The sequence below is a fragment of the Mauremys reevesii genome, linkage group 2, assembly GCF_016161935.1.
Source record: "Mauremys reevesii isolate NIE-2019 linkage group 2, ASM1616193v1, whole genome shotgun sequence".
Lineage (NCBI taxonomy): Eukaryota > Metazoa > Chordata > Testudines > Geoemydidae > Mauremys > Mauremys reevesii.
The window spans coordinates 205767522-205788543 of NC_052624.1; the positions used below are offsets into that span (position 1 = coordinate 205767522).

The 21022-nt window shown below is 43.8% G+C and overlaps 1 protein-coding gene across 1 annotated transcript; it reads right to left on the reverse strand.

Moving 5' to 3' along the window:
- Positions 1 to 8: 8 nt before the first annotated feature.
- TYMS (thymidylate synthetase) lies at positions 9 to 16706 on the reverse strand. Its single transcript, XM_039524370.1, has 7 exons — positions 16315 to 16706; positions 15017 to 15090; positions 13338 to 13512; positions 7328 to 7429; positions 3829 to 4004; positions 1417 to 1488; positions 9 to 729 (listed from the first exon to the last, which is right to left on the reverse strand). Exons 1-7 carry the CDS (start codon positions 16493 to 16495, stop codon positions 592 to 594), a joined length of 918 nt encoding a protein of 305 aa, XP_039380304.1. The 5' UTR covers positions 16496 to 16706; the 3' UTR covers positions 9 to 591.
- Between the last annotated feature and the right edge of the window lie 4316 nt (positions 16707 to 21022).

The window sequence follows — 21022 nt, forward strand, 5'->3', positions numbered from 1 at the left end:
CACTTAAAAATATTTATACAAGTTTATTAAACATTATCACCACTTTTCAAGCTTAAAAAAATCCTGCTGTAAGAAGTGTTTTGTTTAAATACTTACTACTAATACCTAAGGGTAAGTAACTAATACAAAACAAAACTAAACACTTCTCACTGGTCACTGCTCAGGCTACAGTGCAGAGCAAGGAAAAGCTTGAAATATTAACTTAAACCCAGTAACAACTTAGGGGGGCTCTAGCCAGTTCCTCAATGATTTATAGACAGTAAACAATATACAACCCCATGTCACCTTCCAACAGAGGTCCTGACCTCAGACTGGCTAGTAAACAGAGTGCCTTTTTTTTTTTTTTTTACAGCAAGATTTGGTTCAATGACACTTGCAGGAAGGCAACCCACTTCAATTAACATACATTTCTCATTAAAGATACTTCACAACTGTTAACTTTGAAAGGGGTCCTGCTCTAGACCACAGACTGTTCAGAAGCAGTTAGTTAACTGTTTTAGCAACATTTAAGAGCACCAGATTGAGCTTAAGTACAGAGAAGGTAACATACTTATGAAACAGACTCCTATCATGTTTAAAAAGTTAAGTGCATTAAACAGCCATCTCCATTTTAATAGCTGGATGGGGGTTATAGTCTTCAATCTGAAAGTCATCTGCTTTGAAGTCACTGATGTTTTCAATTTTACGAAGAATTTTGAGTTTTGGGAAAGGACGTGGTTCCCTCTGAAGCTGAAATTAAAGAGAGTTTGACTTACATTTGTACAAGATTAGCACTCAAAAGTAAAAAACAGCGCACAGTGAAAATTGACTATTTAGACAGCTCTTTTGGTTAGGTAGACCTCACCTGCCATAACATTCTCCATCCTGTCATAGCATGTAGATATTTGTGTGAAGAAGGTGGAAAGATAGATATGAAGTGAACAAGTCTCTGTCAGAGACCAAAAGAAGTACAGTAGAGCCTTATCATTCAGAAGAATATCCACTAAGAATTACTGAGTTGCAAACTGACTATATGCACAATTAAGGATAATGCATCAAAGTGCATTTTATTCATTGTCAGTTATAGTTTTGTTTTGATAAGACAAGTATAAGGACACTAATATTTTGTAACAATAATGATAGAGATTAGAGTACAAATTCTTGCATCTTTGACTTGCAGAGAGATAACCACTCTTTTGGTCCAAGTTAGTGTACAATTCGATCAAAATTCTACAGTGTTTTCACTTGTAACCTGAGTTGAACATAGGTAAAGGGTAGTATTGGAGAAGAAATCAGAGGATCAGCAATGCAAATTAAGACAGTATTTACAATGAAAGTGCCAGATCTAAAAACACAGGATTACCATCAGTTGTTCAACCAGCTGTGGTAGATATATATCAAAAAGATAGCCAGGCTCCAGTCACCATGGATACTTACTTGAATTTTCAAAGGTTCAACATGGTTCAGATATATATGAGCATCTCCTAGTGTGTGTATGAATTCACCAGGCTGAAGAAAGAGAAAAAAAAAAAGTCTTCACGCAAACAGGGTAGCACGTTTCAGAACTGTATGACATTGCAATGCTTGTGCCAGAGGTTCCCAGCACCTCTGTTGCTGAAGCGTAGCTCCTGCAACAGATTGTCTCGATAAGCTGTTTTCCTTACAAGTTCAAATATTGTCTTTCCCTGAAGTATCTGATCATTATGTTAAGCTACTCTAAGCCAAGTATGAAGTTCTACAGAAAAGATTTTGCAACAGTTATAGCAACTGAGCACTCATATTTATCTGTTAACACAAGTGGAAAGAGATGGGGGTAGTGAAAAATACAGCTGTCGCCATCTACCTTGAACTGACAGGTTGCAAGTATTTCTTAGATATTAACAGTGATCCATGCTTCTAGCTCAAGATTAGACTACTGTAATGTATATTGTGGCACTTAATTCTATTAAGAAACTGAAGCAACTCATTAAAAGGAGTTCCTTGCAGGATAGCATGAAACCAGTGCACCATAATCTAGCCTGACAAATTGAAGCCTAAGGGTATGTCTACAATAAATCTGGGAGTCTGCCTCTCAGCCCAGGTAGTCAGACTCTCACTAGCATTCTAAAACTAGCAGAATGATTATTGTGGAAAAGGCAGTGGCTCCGGCTAGCCACCCGAGCTCAGATGGGCTTGGACTCGGGCAGCTGGCTGGAGCCACCACCCATGCTACAATGCTATTTTTAGTGCACTAGGTTGAGCAGAGATAGCACAAGTCTGTCCACCCACGCGGGGAGGCATGTTCCCAGCAGCAATGTAGACATATCCAAAATGGCTTTGAACCTGCCTAGCTGAGAAACATGCCTCACTATTGCCCTAGTTATGGTATGCAGAAGCACTTGAAAGCCAGTCTTCTCGGTTTAAAACGGAGCTGCTAGCAAGATGATATCCATAATGAGCCCTGAATTTTGGAACTCTTTTCCCAGCCTGTTGCTCTGAAATAGCCCACAGCTGTTAGCCTTCATGGCATGCTACAAATTGCAGCTATCCTCACATTTGGAAAGGGATGGTATTTTTTCTAACTGGGAAAGTTGACAGGTTGGTTTGTCTGCATTAACATTTCTTTCACTTATGGCAAAGGCATCTAGCTCTCTGGACAAGCGTTTTGTGTGACTTAGCATTGCCCGACAATTTACCATCATCATTGGTTTAGGTCTAGTGCTTAGAGTTTACTGCTCCTGAAAGTATCTGCACTATTTTGCTGCAGTATTCTTAGCCATAGCATCTGATGAAATACTGGATCATAAAAGCAGAGCTATTTACTTAATTTGACTGCAGTGCTATTGCAGTATTGAATGTTATGCAAAAATTCACAAGTCTTATATGAGTTTACGTTCTTTACTGCAGATCTCTCCCACAAAGTTTTGCTTTGAGAGGAGATGCAATAGTTAAATGAAGTTGTGGAGGAGACATCAAACTTCATTTACTTTAATTGCCTTTGATATAAAACATAGACTAAGTCCTTACTTATTATAAAGCATGATTTTCTCCACTCACCCATTTTATCTCCTCAGTGCTAAAAATGGAAGCAGCAACTGCTGCTGATAGCACCAGGAGGGGGGTCAAAATCTCACACTATCACTATTAAATCTTTAAGAAGTGAGGAAGTCAGCTTTTAGAAGATAGAAAGACTGCAATGTATTTAATTTTAATAAATCCCTGCTCTATCAAGTCACAAGAATGCAGCTATCTTTGGTGAAAGACAACAGGTGGCTAACAGAAAAGAGCAGTACTACACAACCATTTACAGTCAGAAGTGAAAAATATCCAATTGAAACCATAGCAGGAATTTAGGTAGGCAGATCACAATATGCAAATTGGAATCTGACAGCAACCACAGAGTTAATGATCTGTCTAGTCCAATTAAAAAAAATAAAAACAAAAACAAAGCTATGACATTTCTAATGGCTGGAAGTTGGTAGTACTTTGAAGACAGCTGTTTCAGTTGCACAAAAAGACACCCCATGGCATTTTTCATTGTCACCAGAAGGAAATGTGCTCAACTCAGATTTTTGGTAGATAAACTGGTGGAATAAGCCAGGACACATCTTAATTTTGACAACTTTTTCCCGCAAGATTTGGAGATTCTTTGATATAAGTGACCACTATGAGATTTATAGAGTTCTTACAGTGCAGGCCACCCCAGTAACACATACATTAAATACAATTCATCTACAGAGCCCATTCCTGTACATATCTAAACTTTTGAACGTTGTGTTTATTCCAATTCTTTCTACATAAATGTTAGTCTATTTAATGTTTTAGTCCTCTGTTCAAAACTATAAATATCTAAGCAAAAGGATACTATACCTTCAGGCCTGTGACATGGGCAATCATATATGTGAGCAGTGAATAACTGGCGATATTGAAAGGCACCCCCAGTCCCATGTCTCCAGATCTCTGATACAACTGGCAAGACAATTCACCATTTAGAACATAAAACTGGCACAGAGCGTGGCATGGAGGCAAAGCCATTAGTGAAATATCTAAGGAGATGCAAAACAGTAAGGGGAAGGGGGGAAGAACAGTATTAAGACACCATGCAAAAGCAGAAAAAATATACATGTATATAGAAATAAATATGCATAAATACATCAAATAGCAATATTGAACCACATATTGTAGTTCTAATGCTTTTACTCTTAAGATTTTTTTAAATCCTGCTATTACCACTACCAGATATTAATTGCTTGATTATGTAACTACTATTGTTAACAGTAGGTGGTTGGTGGGCAGAGGAAAATCACATCTAGAAATTCCACTGGAAAAATGGATTTAGGCCCTCATGCTGCAAAGACTTATGCACATGCTTAATTTTACTCACATAATTAGTCCTATTGATGTCAAGTGTTTGCAGCATTCAGGGCTTTAGTCATTCAGCCTATGTTTTACTTCTTAAACAAGTATCTGCCTCTAATTTTTATTCTTTGTATTGCAATAGCACCTCAGAATCCATCATGGACCACCACTACACAGACACGGGGGCGGGGGGGCTGAGAGAGACATCCACTGCTTCAGAGAGTACAAGACAAAAAGTAACAGGTGGACAGAGACAAATGAGGGAGTACGGGGAACAATGAGACAATACTGATCAGCATGATAAGCAGCAGTCAGAGCATTCCTGCCACCTGCTGTAAATGTATTGGCCCAATTATTACCCTAATTGTGAGCTTGCATGTGAAAAGTGAAAGTTCATAAAAATGCTATAATAACCTATTACAACAAATGTTGATGAGAAAAGATGCAAAAGGAAGACAGAAAGACAATTAGTCCAAACAAAAAGGCCTACTGATATAACTCAAGGACTGTGTTAACATCATGCCTGGTAAACAAGGAGTGTGGGACCGGAAATCAGTGGGTCAAAGTTTTCATGTTGGAAATCAGTCTCAACTGGTGGACAAAATGATGAAGGGCTGGACTAGTCCACCCATCACCCCCTTTTTGGGGTCCTTAGAAAAATAATAAAATAAAATGATGACGATGATAATAAAAAACAAGGGGATGACTATGACTTGGGAAAAATCCAAAACGATGGCTGACTGAAAGACAGAAGAAGAAAGGAGCGAGTTTTATGATCATGTCCACCCCCACCCCCGTTGTCGCTTTCAGACCCCAGTATCTACTGTAACATCATTGGGCCTTCATTATTCTGATCCTCAAGAGTGTCCTGACCAGACCACACAAGAGAGTGGGAGCCAGATGACATCGCCACCTCCACAGACTTGGACATGCGTATGTGTGTGTACACATGAGATAGAAAGAGAGAGACACACACACATTTTCCTTCTCCACTGTATTTCTTCTCTTTCCTTATCCCTTTCCTTTTTTCTTCTGTCTAATAAGAGTCTGGTTTCACTGGCCAAAACTGCATATTCTGCAACACTGCTGTAAGCCTGTGACCAGAGAGGCAGCTAAAAGCCATCACCTAAACAGCTTGATGCAGGAATAAATTTGTCAGGTCTTGGAATGGTTGATAAGACCGTGTGCTGGGCCTTTCTCCAGCAGGGAACTTTCAAGTAAAAGTCAACACCAGAGACAGACCTCCATTTTCTATCCTTGTTCTTTTTTCTCCCCTCTTGAGCGTTTGTCTTGTTTCGTTTTCTAGGAAACAGGACTGGACTTTACCAATAACAGTGATAACAACAGCTCCAGCCCATCTCAATTAACTTCTTCTCTTTTCCCAAAAAAAGGACGGTTATCACCATGAAAGAGGCTGTTAGAAGAAAACCCTCGTGTTTAACAGCTCTCTCCAGCTAAAGGGCCAGGGAACAAGGGATGTTGTTAAAATGGAAGCCTTATTTACTACTTCACATTTCAAATGCTTTAACTATTTTTCCTTCTTTTCTGTATCTTTAATAAAAAGGTTAAAAAGATTTTTAATGGTGTGTTTGCCTTGATACAGACAAGCTGCAATCTCAATATACCAAACCTCTTTAAAATTGTTTATGGTTGAACAGTTTCAGGGTCCTGTTAACACCACTAGCTCTTTGGGCCCATTTATTCCATATACGATACACCTACTTCTTCTCACATTTGTGTAGGCATCACAGCAAAGGAGAGTTGTAAGGAGGAATTTAAAGGAGGGCAATGAAGTGGTTTTGTGGATGTTTATGTGCAGCTCTTCCTATGCATGAGAGGCAGAAGGGAAGAAAGCATGAAGGTACTTTTTAGAAAACTGAACAAGTGGGTGATAAAGGCTGATGTCACTGGCAAGGTGGAGGTGGGAGTCAACATCTTGGCAGGGTATGAGAGATGATAGTTAGCATGAGGATAGGCTGTGAAGGGCCCTGACGGTAAAGGCAAGTAGATTATGTTAGAATATATGGTGCACTATAGGGAAACCATGATTTAGACACAGCCTGAATGTTAGAATCTAGAGAAATGGTCAAGTTAAAGATGCCAAGTGACAGAGAAAATAATGGTGTCCACTGCCTGAGAAAAAAGGGAAGAATTGCAGGGGGAAGATTAAGAACCCTGTTTCGGCTTTGTTGATCTTAAGCTGACATCTGGACATCCACAAGGTGTCACACTCCTTTGACCTGCCTGATCCCTATTAACCCTCCACCTACCGTACAGTTGCCCTTTAATGGGAACCTTTCCCCAGCATGCCTTTTTGCAAACTGGCCCTTTAACTATAGCAGGGAAAACAGTTAAAACAATCATTTTGTAACTGGCTGCTGCTTGTTGGCATCTCCCGCTCTTCTAGCTGGCGAGTACCTTTAATTCCTAAAGTTCTTAAACAAGCTCCTATCTTCAGAAAAGATTCTAACAACAACGAAAAAGAGCATTGTAATTTTTTAAGTTTTGTTCTCTTCTTCCTTCCCTTCCTAAGTTTTAGTACAATCCTATAATTTAATACAAAGTAAAAAAACAGCTGCTTGATTATATTTTTCAATTCTGAGCTTCCTTAAAAAACAAGTTAAATATTTTTTTATTATCTGCAAAGTGTCTTTGAATAGTGACTATGTAGAGGGCAGTGATAATCATGTACTTCCATTTGTGCTAAGACAAAAAAGGTTTGAAATCAGGATGTTTTGGGGCCTGAATATCCTCTCACATCAGTGAGAATCATGAGAAACAGAAGAATCCAGGTTATAATTCACCCATTTATAGAACATGAAATCACATATCAGTTGTGTAAGCTTGCCTTTTCTTGCAGCAAAAATGTAACCACCAACAGAGCTGGCTGTAGACACAGGATCTGGTAATTATGCAAGCTTTCAGGACTAAATGAGCACCAATGAAATAGCTTAGCATGCAACTTGGTAAGGTGCAACTACATTCACTTCACACACACACACTTCTGTACCTTTGGGATTCCAAGCACACATGATGATTCTTCTGTCATCTGGATTGTTTTTGATTGTGTCAATTACATTCTGCAGCTGGTCTACTCCTTGGCCTGAGTAATCTGAAGAAAGTTACCAAACAAGATTTAAATAAGGGTATGTCTACACTACAAAATTAGGTTGATTTTATACAGACGATTGTGTATGTCCCCACTAAGCGCATTAAGTCGGTGGAGTGTGTCCTTAATACCATGGCTAGCATTGACTCTCAGAGCTATCCCACAGTCCCCGCAGTCTCCGCTGCCCATTGGAATTCTGGGTTAAGCTCCCAACGCCTGATGGGGCAAAAACATTGTCGCGGGTGGTTCTGGGTACATGTCGTCAGTCTCCCTTCCCTCCGTGAAAACAACAGCAGATAATCATTTTGCACCTTTTTTCCTGGGTTACCCGTGCAGATGCCATAGCATGGCAAACATGGAGCCCGCTCAGTGCACTGCTGCTGTTAGCATAGTAAACACCTCACGCATTATCCTGCAGTATGTGCAGAACCTGGCTGGGAGCACAAGCAGCACAAGCACGATTGTGAGGAGGACATGGACACAGATGTTCCTGAAAGCATAGGACGTGGCAATTGGGACATCATGGCAGCAGTGGGGCAGGTTGATACAGTGGAATGCCGATTCTGGGCCCGGCAAACAAGCACAGACCGGTGGGACCACATAGTGTTGCGGGTATGGGATGATTCCCAGTGGCTGTGAAACTTTTGCATGCATAAGGCCACTTTCCTGGAACTTTGTGAGTTGTTTTCCCCCGCCCTGAAGCGCAGGAATACCAAGATGAGAGTTGCCGTGACAGTTGAGAAGCAAGTGGCGATAGCCCTGTGGAAGCTTGCAACGCCTGACTGCTACTGGTCAGTCAGGAATCAATTTAGAGTGGGTAAATCTACTGTGTAACTCCGCCGTTGCTTGGTCCCAAGCCCAAGATGCGAAAGGAGGAGGGTTGTGCGTTGGGCTGGCAACCCACCACGTAAAAAACAAGCGCTACAGAAACGTCAACCAAATCTTCAGAAATTCATAAAATTGTGGGTAGCCAGCTGGACATTCAGGCAGTAATGCCAAATATGACAAATGGGGATCAAAGCCGAAAGGAAGTCCCTGTTTCAATGGAGTCTCTGGTCAAACCCAAAAAACAAATAAAGATAGCGGTATGGAACGTTCGAACAATGTATGAAACAGGGAGAACAGCATCAGTAACAAAGGAAATGAGAAAATATGGCATTAACATTCTTGGGATCAGTGAGATGAGGTGGATGGACACTGGTATGTTAATACTGGACTCTGGTGAGACAATTTTTTATTCAGGACGCATAGATGGACATCACCATGAAGGGGTGGGCATCATTGTCGACAAAGAGACGAGAAAGAGTTTGTTAGGATGGAGTCCTGTTACCTCCAGAATAATAAGAGCGACAGTCTTCTCCAGATATGCGAAGACTACCATCATCCAATGTTATGCACCTACTGAACAAGCTGAGGAGGAGGAACCCTCCCCCCTTCGATCACAGCTAGCAAAGGAAATAAAATCACTATTGTTTTGAAACCATGCATTCTTTCTTTATTAATTAAAAAAACTGAGATAACGGACAAGGTAGCCCGGGTGGGGTGGGGGAGGAGGGAAGGACAAGGCCACATTGCTTATTGTAGTCACACTACAAATCAAAACTGTTTGAATGACAGCCTTCTGTTGCTTGGGCTATCCTCTGGAGCGGAGTGGCTGGGTGCCCGCAGCCTCTTCCCGCACGCGTTCTTGGGCATCTGGGTGAGGAGGATATGGAACTTGGGGAGGAGGGCAGGCGGTTATACAGGGGCTGCAGCAGCCAGCTATGGTCTTTTTGCCTTTCCTGCAGCTCCATCAGATGCCTGAGCATGTCCATTTGCTCCCCCATTAGCCTCAGCATCGCCTCCTACCTCTTCCTATCGTGCTCACTGTATGCTTTCCAGGCCTCTGTCACTGTATGTCTCCATGCATTCAGCTGTGCCCTGTCAGTGCGGAAGGACTGCATGAGCTTGGAAAACATGTCATCATGAGTGCATTTTTTTTGCCTTCTAATCTGCAATAACCTCTAGGACAGAGATGATAGGGGGAGCACAGAAACATATGCACCTGCGGGGGGATAAAAAGGGAGAGTAGAATTTAAGAAGATACATTTCTGAGAACAAAAGGGAGACTTTCACAGTGAGTCAAGCAATTCACAGCAGACAGTACATGTGCTTTAGGTACAAGGTTGCATTTTGCCTTTTATATTGAGCGCCTGCCGGTATGGTGACACATCACACACGGCTGGGCAACAGAATTCAGTTTCCAAGCAGACACAGTAAGCCAAAGGGTACGCAGGGTTGGCTTTTTCCGCCTTCATAACATGTGGGAATGGTTTCAAACTGCAGTGCCCTCCTTTCCCATAGCAAGCAATGCCGGTTGGGTTTGCCATTTAAAAGGAGGGGCTGCGGTTTTCGAGTGGACGTGCAGCACATCCCTCCCCACCACGTGGCTATTCTCTGGGATGATCCCTTCACCCCTCCCCACACTGCGTGGCTATTCTCAGGGATGATCCCTTTTAGCCAAGCACAAACAGCCCAGCATGAACAGGGTCCTTTTACTGTTCCCTTACAAAAATTCCCCTATTTCAACCAGGTGACCATGAATGATATCACTCTCCTGCAGCTAACACAGAAAGATATAGACCGAATGTTGTTTGAATGCGACCAAAACCCAGGACCATTCGCTGCCATGCTTTGTGTTGCAGTGATTTCAGACTACTTGCTAATGGCTTGGCATGGTAAAGTGTTCTACCGTGGAGGACGAAATAAGGCAGCCCTCCCAAGAAACCTTCTGCAAAGGCTTTCAGAGTGCCTCCAGGAGAGCTTCATGGAGATGTCCCTGGAGGATTCCCACTCCATCCCCAAAAACGTTAACAGACTTTTCCAGTAGCTGTACTGGCCGCGAATACATCCCAAGTCTTCAGGGCAAATCAAAACATTAAACACAATTACTTTTAAACCCTGTAATGTAGTTACAAATGTGCACTCACCAGAGGTGCCTTCTCCAGCTTCAGGGTCCGGGAACCTGCCTTGGGAGGGCATTGGCTCCAGGGTGATGAAAAGGTCCTGGCTGCCAGGGAGAACGGACTCTCCACTTGCCTGCCGTGCATTCTCCTCCTCCTCTTCCTCATCCACAAAATCCTCCTCCCACTTACAGGTGTCCATGGACAGTGGTGGGGTAGTGGTAGGGTCCCCCCCATAGAATGCCAAGCAGCTGATCATAGAAGCAGCATATATGGGGCTCTGACCCAGAGCAACCATTTGCCTCCTTTGTTTATTGGAAAGTTTGCCTGAGCTGCTTAACTTTCATGCGGCACTGCTGTGTGTCCCTGTTGTAGCCTCTGTCCATCATGCCCGGTGCAATTTTGGCATATTAGCATTTCTTTTTGATCGGAGTTCTGCCTGCACAGATTCTTCTACCCATACAGCAATCAGATCCAGCGTCTCCCGTTTGCTCCATGCTGGAGCATGTTTGCGATTCTGGGGGGGACTGCATGATCATCTGTGCTGCTGAGCTCACTACGCTGACCAAACAGGAAATGAAACTCAAAATTTCCCAGGGCTTTTCCTGTGTACCTGGCTAGTGCATCAGAGTTGAAAGTACTGTCCAAAGCAATCACATTGGAGCACTCTGGGATAGCTCCCGGAGGCCAGTAACATTGATTTGCGCCTGCACTACCCCAAATTGACCCAGCCAGGTCAATTTTAGCGCTTCTCCCCTCACCGGGGAGGAGTACAGCAGTTGATTTTAAGAGCCCTTTAGGTCGACAGAACGGGGTTGGTTGTGTAGACGCATTGCTTATAAAATCGACTTAACGTGGCTAAATTCAACCTAACTTCGTAGTGTAGACAAGGGCTAAGTCAGACAGCCTAAGGTTTTGACAATAGCTTAGAGCTGCCCCCAAAAATACTTTTAAAAGCCAAGACCACACCCTTCAGGAAAATTACACTAATTGTGCCCTCTTCTGATCCCACCTTGGGTTGTTAAAGGCTTACACCTTAATATATTTTCTGAGCCTTCCCCCTCTCTCTTCTGGGTAGTCCTTTGGGGGCCCCAGATGAGTGCTCCAAGCTTTGGTAAAAGGTGGTGTTGCCATCCCCGCTTTTCTTGCATGCTTTGAGAAGAGAAATAGTTCTTGTTGACACTTAAAGCATCATCAGTGGCATCAGGGTTAGTACCCAATGAAATGGGGTCATACACACCTCAGAACTATTCTTTCACTCTCTCTGCAAACTCACATAAGTGTCTGCATCCTTACACCCCAAGGCCAGGTCTACATTTAAAATGTACATGAACATAGTTACGGCACTCATAGGTGTGAAAAATCCACACCTCTGAGTGCTGTAACTATGCAAACCTAACTCCCAGAGTAGACACAGTTAGATTGAAGAAAGAATGTGTCTGTTGACCTAGCTATCATCGCTTGGGGAGATGGAGTTCCTACAGGAATGGAAAACCCCGTTCCATCGCTGTAGTCTGCAGCCACACTTTGCGGCTACAGTGGCATAGCTACAGCACTGTTGCTATGCTGCTATAGTGTCCATAGTGTAGATACAGCCCATGTTTGAACATTTTCTTCTCAAGAACAGCAGCTAAAACTTTAAATGAAAGCTGAGACCTTGGAGAATAATTGAGAGGTCTGTCTGCATATCTGACAGTGGGTCTTAGAGTCACAGATTTTAAAGTCAGAAGGGACCATCGTGATCGTCTAGTCTGACCTGCACAACACAGGCCACAGAATCTCACCCACCCACTCCTGTAATAAACCCCTAACCTATATCTGAGCTACTGAAGTCCTCAAATCATGGTTTAAAGACTTCAAGGTGCAAAGAATCCTCCAGCAAGTGACCCATGCCTCATGCTCCAGAGGAAGGCGAAAAACCTCCAGGTCAATCTTAAAGTCTACAGAGTTTAAATAGAGTGGAACTAACATGCTATTTTTATCACCCTTAATGTTCCGTGTATGAGAATGGACAAAAGCCAGATTTCAATGGGGAACAGAATGCTACAAACTATTAGTTCATATCAGGACAACTGTTAAACCTCAATTAAAATAATAGATTTCTGTGTCATTTTAAACAAAGGCTTAGCCTTTACATGGGAAATCAAAGGTACCTTAATCCAAGAGAAATTTGAAGAACAAATAAAATATGAGGCCAGGGGGCCATAAAACAATTTTGGTTACTTGGTGCTGATCATTTGTATTTTTACTGGCCTGCTATCCAATAGACTGTCCTATACCAACATATGAATATGTGGAGATTGTTCTGGTATAACAGTGCTCTCTCTTTAAAAAAGAAATTATGCCCTGGTTGATAGTGTGAAGTACTGTAGTTCTTCTTTACATTTTTACTTGCTTTTTTAGATGGAGAAAATACTTTTTGAATAAAACGTTAGTTCACCACCCCCATCATCATTATGAAAGCTAAGCATGGAAGAGTCATGATTTTCCAATGATACTTTCTGTAAACAGCACAAATTAATGTGCTAAATTATACAAATTAATAATAGCAGCTCTCTGAAATGAGTGATTTTAGTGTAGTTTAAAAAGTGTCTTGTTACAATTGGCACCTTTGCTGGCAACCTAAGCAGAAAGGCAAAGAACTAAATGGGCATGGAAACCAAAATATTCTCCCACCTGCAGGTGATCATACCAGCACATGAGCAGAACAGTGTACTGCCTATGATTCACCCCTTCTACAAATAGGCTACTGCCTGCAATACTGCATATTTCATTATGGTAGGCTTTCCAAAAAGCTCAGTATAACTTCCCCAAAAGATCTACTTATTCTGGTTCTCAGTTTCCATTATAAATGTCCTCATTACAATCTTTCCATGCCTTCATAACCTCCTGAAAGTGAGGTACCACAGTAATCCTGTCAGTCTCACTAAGCACTGAAGATAACTTCAACAGGGGAAAACTTTCCTCACCTGTATTCATATCTTTGTATTCAGCTCCAAAGTGTCTCCACTGGAAACCATACACTGGTCCCAAATCCCCTTCTGTTCTGTCAGTGAAACCTTGTTTATCCAGGAATTCACGTGATCCATTGGCATCCCAAATCTTCACTCCTTTTGCAGAGAGCTCTTTAGCATTTGTTGAACCCTATATGGTAAAAGAAATACAAAAGCAATTCTACTGGCCAGGATAAAGAGCTAGACTTTAAATAGTGGTCCTAAATTATACTATTATATGGTATTTCTTTAGTTACTATGGAGAGGATAAGAAGTCTTGGGATTAAGCCTCAGGATCTGGCTCCTGTACGTGCACACACAATAAAACTATGTTATAAACAATATATTACTGAGAATTGAAGTATACTGCTCTAGTCATCTAATTAATTCATCTCTAACCTTGTATACCGTAGGCCAATGGAGGTTCAACGCTAAATGTGATCGCCTACAGTTGCTTGTGCACAGGCCCTTCAGCAAACAAGGTTTTACTTTTTGATTGATGTAACGAGAACAATGTAACAATTCTACTACTCCTGATACACCTGCTGTCAGCCTTTGTGAACAAGCTTACAAGTCATTTTGGGAGAAAAAGGTTCTTCAGTCCCTTCTCTCTTCCTTGCTTTTTCTGTTTTCTTGGAGCTTAAATTACATGCTTCTGAGAGATGCCAATTAGAAATAGCCTGAAGTTCTGTTTAGTCACTGAGCAGATGGTAGGCTCCCATATTCTACTCTGCCACTTTGTATAAAACCTAGAGATGATAGTAAGAAAACAAATCCCTGAGTTTAAAATAGCACTGAAAGTGACTAGAGACTTAAATATTCTCTGCTACCAAAACACATCTACAGTCTCAGAGTATAGCACTGTGCTGGTTGCCATCTGAAAGGTTCTAGCCCTCACAGTTGAAAAGATAAGCCTTCATTTTCTTTTTTTTTTTTTTTAAAGTGTTCTTCAAAAAAACCTGATATCTGGATAAGTTGATTTTTCAAGTCCCGATGTACCAGCATTTAATCAAATGCTACTCATAACCGCATCAGGGAACATCTATAGGGCAACACACCATCTTAGCACTTGTCTACACAAGTTTTACCGGCATAAACTATGGTTGTTAGAGGTGTGATAGTCTATTAGAAGTGTGGGTTGGGGTTTTTATTTTAGTTTTGTTTTGGGTTTTTTTGACCAACAGTTGTATTGGTAAAAAGCCTAGGATAGATGCAATTATACCAGTATAAGAGTCCCTTATACTGGAGTATCTCATTTTGGTTACACAACAGGAATAAGCTATACCAGTATAAAAGCATTCATACAGGGTTTTCCTGTTTTAACTACAGCAGTATAGTTTAAGGAGCAAAACTTTCTAGTGTACACAAGTCCTTCATCACGTCACAATATTAGACTAAAAAGAAGCAAGGTAAGATTTAACCAACATTCCCCCCAGATTGTACTAGCGCCTTAACCAAAATTAACAAAATGTTTGGAAGATAATGGACTTATAAATTTATAAGTTGGAAAAATACTAAAATGTCATAACTTGTTTGTTCCCTGTATGAATGGAAACATCTGTAAGTGTTTCAAATACACCAGTCCATAGTATGATATATTCTATAGACAGCACTATCAATGCACATAACTAAATTTAAACAACCATACATCATACCTTGATAAACCATAGCACCTCTTCCAGCACTCCCTTCCAGAACACTCGTTTTGTCGTCAGCAAAGGAAACTGATCTGAAAAAGAGTTTTAAAGTGTCAAAGCTGCAAAATCAATTCTCACTCATCAAATACCACGGATTGCTTTTCACTTATAAAGACCAAAAGCACTTAGATATTGATCTGTTGTGCATTATGTACTATCACAATAAGAGCCTAGTTTATTGGAGCACTTGTTTAGAACTTAGTACAGCACTGTAATAGTCAGCAAAGCATGCAGTGGTGAGTGTAAATTCTACTACTGCTTTGCTAGGGCAAGGAACACAGACACCCAACCTTATTCCTAAAAAATGGTCTTTGGGGCCAAGTACATTGCCAGATAAAGGCAGAGATTAATTAGAAATGGATCATTCATAAAACTCAACCATGGGGTGCAATTAAGAGCCTATGGCAAGGTAAAATATGCATACATGCAGTTGAATTCAGAAGCTCAAGATAAAGTTCTGGTCAAGCCTACTTTACTAACATGGAGGCGAATTAGACCTAGGATACCTGATAGACAGGGAAGTGGTAAAACTGTCTCAGGAGGTTAGCCTGGATCAGGCCTATCCTCTTCTCTTGTTTTTTCTCCATAAGACAACTATGGGGGACAGATGCAAGGGGACTCAGAAACCCCCCACCTAGGGCAATTAAAAAAAAAGGAGAGGTGCAGATGGCTTTAGGGACCTTATGTGTAAGGAAGTAGAGCAACTGGAGGCTCTACCCTGTAGGTAGGAGTTACACCTGCCCATATCTGGATTACCTGCCTATAAAGATGGGGTCTAGACTACAGCAGACTTCAGCAGAGGCAGCAGAGCAAAGGCCAGGCCCGTAGATAGTGCTGCCCTCTGTGATGTGGCACAATGGCCTCCCGCCGCGGGAATGACAGAGGCTATCACCCAGAAGACAACAGGAGGGGGTTCAGCACCACTCCCTCAGATGCCTATGACAAGTTGGGGGGGTTCAGCAAGAGTGGGGCAAACAGCAATGTGGGGGGAGTCTGGGGGCAAGAGGAGACGGATGCTGGCAGCCAGCTCAGGGGGGATGTGCAGCGCTTGGCAGGTCTGCCAGTCACCAGGCCGGGGGGCAGCTGGTGGGATGTGGTGAGGGACTGGAGGGGCACATGGGGTGGAGGTCTGGGGAGGGGCAGAAGGGGTGCGGGGAGGGTTCTGGGGATGGGGCCCAAAGGCGAGGGAGGCTGCGGGGAGCGGGCCGGGAAGTCCCCGCCACGAGAGTGGCTCTGGGCCGGGCCGGCGCAGTCACCTCTCAGGCTGTACCGCGCCTGCAGCCCGAACACGGAGATGGTGCCGGTCCCGGTCCGATCCTCCTTCCGGTGGCCGCGCTGCAGGATGTGCTCGACCTGCCCCAGGTAGTGCAGCTCCCCGTGCGGCGGGGGCGCCGGGCTCTGCTGCTCGGGCGCGGCGGGACGGGGCGCGGCGGGCATGGCGGGACGGGACGGGACGGGACGGGACTAGCTGCCGCTCCGCTCCCGCTCTTCGAATTGGCGCCAGCCCCAGCCCGCCAGGCGCCAGCCAATCGTAGGGCCCGGCGCGCGCGGAAGGAGCCTTGGGGGCCCGCCTCGGTCCTGTCTCGTGCCCGTCCGCGCGACCCCCTTCCTGCCCCGCCCGCCCCGCTGAGGAGGCGTCCTCGCGTCCCAGTGTGGGCAGGGCTGGGACGCCCGCTCCCCGCCGCAGTGGCCGCGAGGAAAGGGGCGTGGCTGCCTGGCCGCAGCGCGGGCCTTGGGGCGGGGCATCGAGCTGAATAGCCCGGTACCCAGGGACCCCAGGGCTGCCCCCGCCGCTTGTCTCTCTCGGGGCCCTGCTCCCTGCCAGCGGGCGGGGGAAGTCAGAGCAGATCATCATCATCATGGGCTTTCCCCACTTTAAAATCTGTGAATGTACCTGGCGCAGGGCAGCCAAGCAGCCCAGGAAAAGAGGAGGCTCCCGGAGTGGGTTTCTTCTTGGATCCAGCCCTAGGGGGGGTGTGGGGGGTGTCCCCCCCTCTCTCTAACTACTTTGTGAAACAAAAAGAAGCCTATTTCGATTCAATTCTTCCGCTAGAGCTGGAGTTGGCCTATGTAGTCTGATGGTGCTGATTATTCCCCCTGGGATTTTCCATTAACTCAAATTGATGCTCAGCCAGGTGTATCTACAGTTGCCCATGACCATTATTTATTTCAATGACATTAGATTTATGTTTTTACAACTTTTGCTAAAAATCCTCAGCATAAAACATTTCCATAGTGGTGGTTCCTCTCTGCTGGTTAGGAAGTGACTGCCATAAGTGCCTTCCTGATCACATTGTGAGAGTTGTTTAAAGTGTTTAGGACAACTATATCCTCCCTGTTTAGAGAGGCAATTGTTTTACATTGTTGTTCCCATACAAACATACCTTTTGTTACAAGAATCTTTTCAGGTCTCTGTGGAAATTTCTACCTTGCCATGCATTTGAAGTCCCCTTTCTGTATGCATGTAACATCTAACACTTTCTTATATACAGTACAGTAATCAGTAGACTTGGTTCATCTAGAGACATGGAAAGGGAGAATTGCTGTCAAGCCTAGATATAAGTACAGAGAAGGGTCATAAGGGTCCCTTCTCTTAAAACTCACAGGAAGACAATGTTACTACACAAGACAGCCAGGGAAGGAGAAAGTTTGGAAACTTACAGGGGCATTTAAGACAGATGAAGAAAAGAGGAAAATAGATGCTTCCCTCTGTATTGCAAAGTAATGCATGTTGGAAAGCATAATCCCAACTATACATACAAAATGATGGTGTATAAGTAACAGATTGTGGGTGGTGTGTCTCCTGCCCTACCCCTTCCATCTGAGGCCCTATCCCCTCACTGTCACCAGAATCATAGAATGTCAGGATTGGAAGTCATGTAGTTCAACCCCCTGCTTGAATCCCCAGTCAGATTTTTGCCCCAGAGCCCTAAATGGCCCCCTCAAGGATTGAACTCACAACCTTGAGTTTAGCAGGCTAATGCTCAAACCACTGAACTATCTGCCCCAAGCCCCCCACCCTTGTTAGAGGAGCCCCAGCTGGCTGGCCTGGGCTGCCCTGAGCACCAGTCTGCCCACCAGAGCTGCTTCTGGCCCACCTACCCAAGTCACCCCGAGCCCTGGTCACCTGGAGGAGCTCTCAGCCCTACTCTAGCCCTGCCCCAGGGCTGTGGTAGAGAGCATGAGCAGAGGTTTGGGGAGGCATAGCCTCCTTTGTCCTCCATTATGTGCCTCCCATGAAAAAGGTCTTGGAGTCATTGTGGATAGTTCTCTGAAAACATCCGCTCAATGTGCAGTGGCAGTTAAAGAAACTAGCAGAAGTTAGGATCCATTAGAAAAGGGATAGATAATAAAACAGCAAATATAATGCCACTATGTAAATGAATGGTACACCCACACCTTGAATGCTGCGTGAGTTCTGGTCACCCCATGTCAAAAAATATATATTAGAATTGTGAAAAGTACAGAGAAGGGCAATAAAAATGATTGGGGTATAGAACAGCTTCCATATAAGTGGAGATTAAAAAGACTGGGCCAGCTTAGAAAAAAGACAGCTAAGGGGGAATATGATAGATGTCTGTAAAATCATGAATGGTGTGGAGAAAATGACTAAAGAAATGTTATTTACCCCCTCACATAGCACAAGAACCAGGAGTCACCCAATGAAATTAATAGACATCACATTTAAAACAAACTAAGGACGTACTTCTTCATACAATGTATAGTCAGCCTGTGGAACTCATTGCCAGAGGATGTTGTGAAGGACAAAAGTATAACTCAGTAACCCATGCTTTGGGTGTTCCATATTCTCCGACTGCCAGAAACTGGAATTGGACAACAGAGGATGGATCACTCAATAAATTGCCCTGTTGTGTTCATTCCCTCTGAAAGATCTGGCACCGGGTACCATTGGAAGACAGGATACTGGGCTAGATGGACCATTGGTCTAACCCAGTATGGCCATTCTTCTGTTCTTTTGTTTATTACATTAAACAAATCTCTGTAAGAATATTCTCATCCACAATCCAATGCTATTTCCTCTATTCTACACCTTTCTTGGAAGCTACACTTGTTACACTCATTGCACATCATGCTTTCTTACAAACAGGGCCGGCTCCAGGCACCAGCCAACCAAGCACGTGCTTGGGGCAGCACCTTGGGGTGGGGTGGCGCTTGGGTTGGGTTTGGTTTTTTTTGGTTCGGCCGGGCGGTGCTGGAGGGGTTTTTTTTGGTTTGTTTGTTTTTGTTTCGGCTGGGCGGTGCTCGGGGGCGGGGGGGCTTCAGCAGCATGGCACTCAAGGGGTGGCTTCGGCGGCACGGTGCTCAGGGGGGCGGGGGGCTTCGGCGGCGCTCGGTGGCAGGGACTTGGGCAGCACAGCGCTCGGGGGGCTTCAGCTGCACAGTGCTCGGGGGGGCAGAGGCTTGGGTGGTGCAGCGCTCGGGGGGGCGGGGGCTTGGGTATCGCGGCACGGCACTCACAGGGGTATTCGGCAGCGCTCGCAGCGGGGGGTGTTACGGTGGGGCGGCGCTCTTTTTTTTGCTTGGGGCGGCAAAAAAGTTAGAGCCGGCCCTGCTTACAAAAATGCTTATAATAAATAATTGGTTTAATATATTTTAAGTACTGTTGGTTGGTATTAAAAGTGGTTCAGTATGTGCTTTTCTTACTCTTTTTTGGAGATGAATTGATGGATAGCAAATTCAGAATAGGGAGCTGGTCTTTTCAGTCAGCCTCAGGGTTGAAAAAGCCATTAGTTAACGCTTTACTTTGTATAACTCTTTACTATTGTGGCAAGGCACCTTCTCAGCCTCCCCAGCCTCCGCTGCTTTTAGCCCTGGTGAGACAGGTTTGGGTAATGTGGTCCCCCTTGGGACACAGGGTAAGTCTGCTTCTCATATCTCCACCAGTCCTGTTTAGAGTATTTTTCTCCCTTGTGGGAGAGACTACTGGCCTCTCCTCCTGGTGAGGCTCGCTGTCTTGCTGCTCCTACACTACTGGCAGCAGGGATCTTGCTCTCTGCTCTCTCCCCTCCTTCCTTCCTCCCAGGGAAGGGTTTAAAAAGGTCTCAGGCAGCCCTAAGTTGGAATCAGCTGATCCTAATTAACCTCAGATAGCTCCCCCTCAGCTGATTCTAATTGCTACCTTGGTAACCCTTTCTCAGCTGAACCTGATTGACCCCCTAATTGCCTCGCAGTTGATAGAGAGGAGGGCCTTTTAACCCTCTGGGACTGATTCCTACCCCTCTCTTGTAGCTGTCTATCCTGAGTTTATCACACTATACACTTTGGCAACCTTTGTATAATTTGTCAAAGCAATAAAGTACCTTGAATTTTAATAATTTTATATCCTTTGTTTTCAGCACTTTATTATAAGCTTTTCAGTTCCTGGGAGTACTGGACATATGTCTGAAAAAGGAATGGGAGAACAGAATTTCAGCAACTAACACATTGCTCCAAGTTGATACTAGGTTGGTGGATATTTTCTGGACTGTGGAGGTGTGAGACAGTTAATAGGTAGCCATGATTAGTTGAATATTCCCCAAATACTTCTGCTTTAATATCTGATGCCTTACAAAGTCATTTGAGGGTAAGCATTTAGAAGCTTCAGTATTAGTTATTTAGAGCCCCGTCCTGAGATATGTCAGTTCACATGGGAGTTGTGGCTGCTCTTCACTTCTCAGGGTTAGGCCCCTATTGGTACTAGCTATGTTTAAGGCTTAATCTCCTTTCAGTGGTGCATAGGGCCTTGCACTGGAAAGACCTTCACCTGTCCCAACAATATATTTTGCTGAATAAAGAAAATAAAGAGGACTCTTGAAAAGCCTGTCCTTTCTGTTGGTTAAAATTGTTAATTTTTTTAGGTAAGTAGGAGTGAACAAGCAGAATATGATATAAACAAAAAGGTGCAGCTTTATTATCGTAGAAACTAATATTTTGTGCACTTAGAAATAAAGAAAGTGAGTTAGG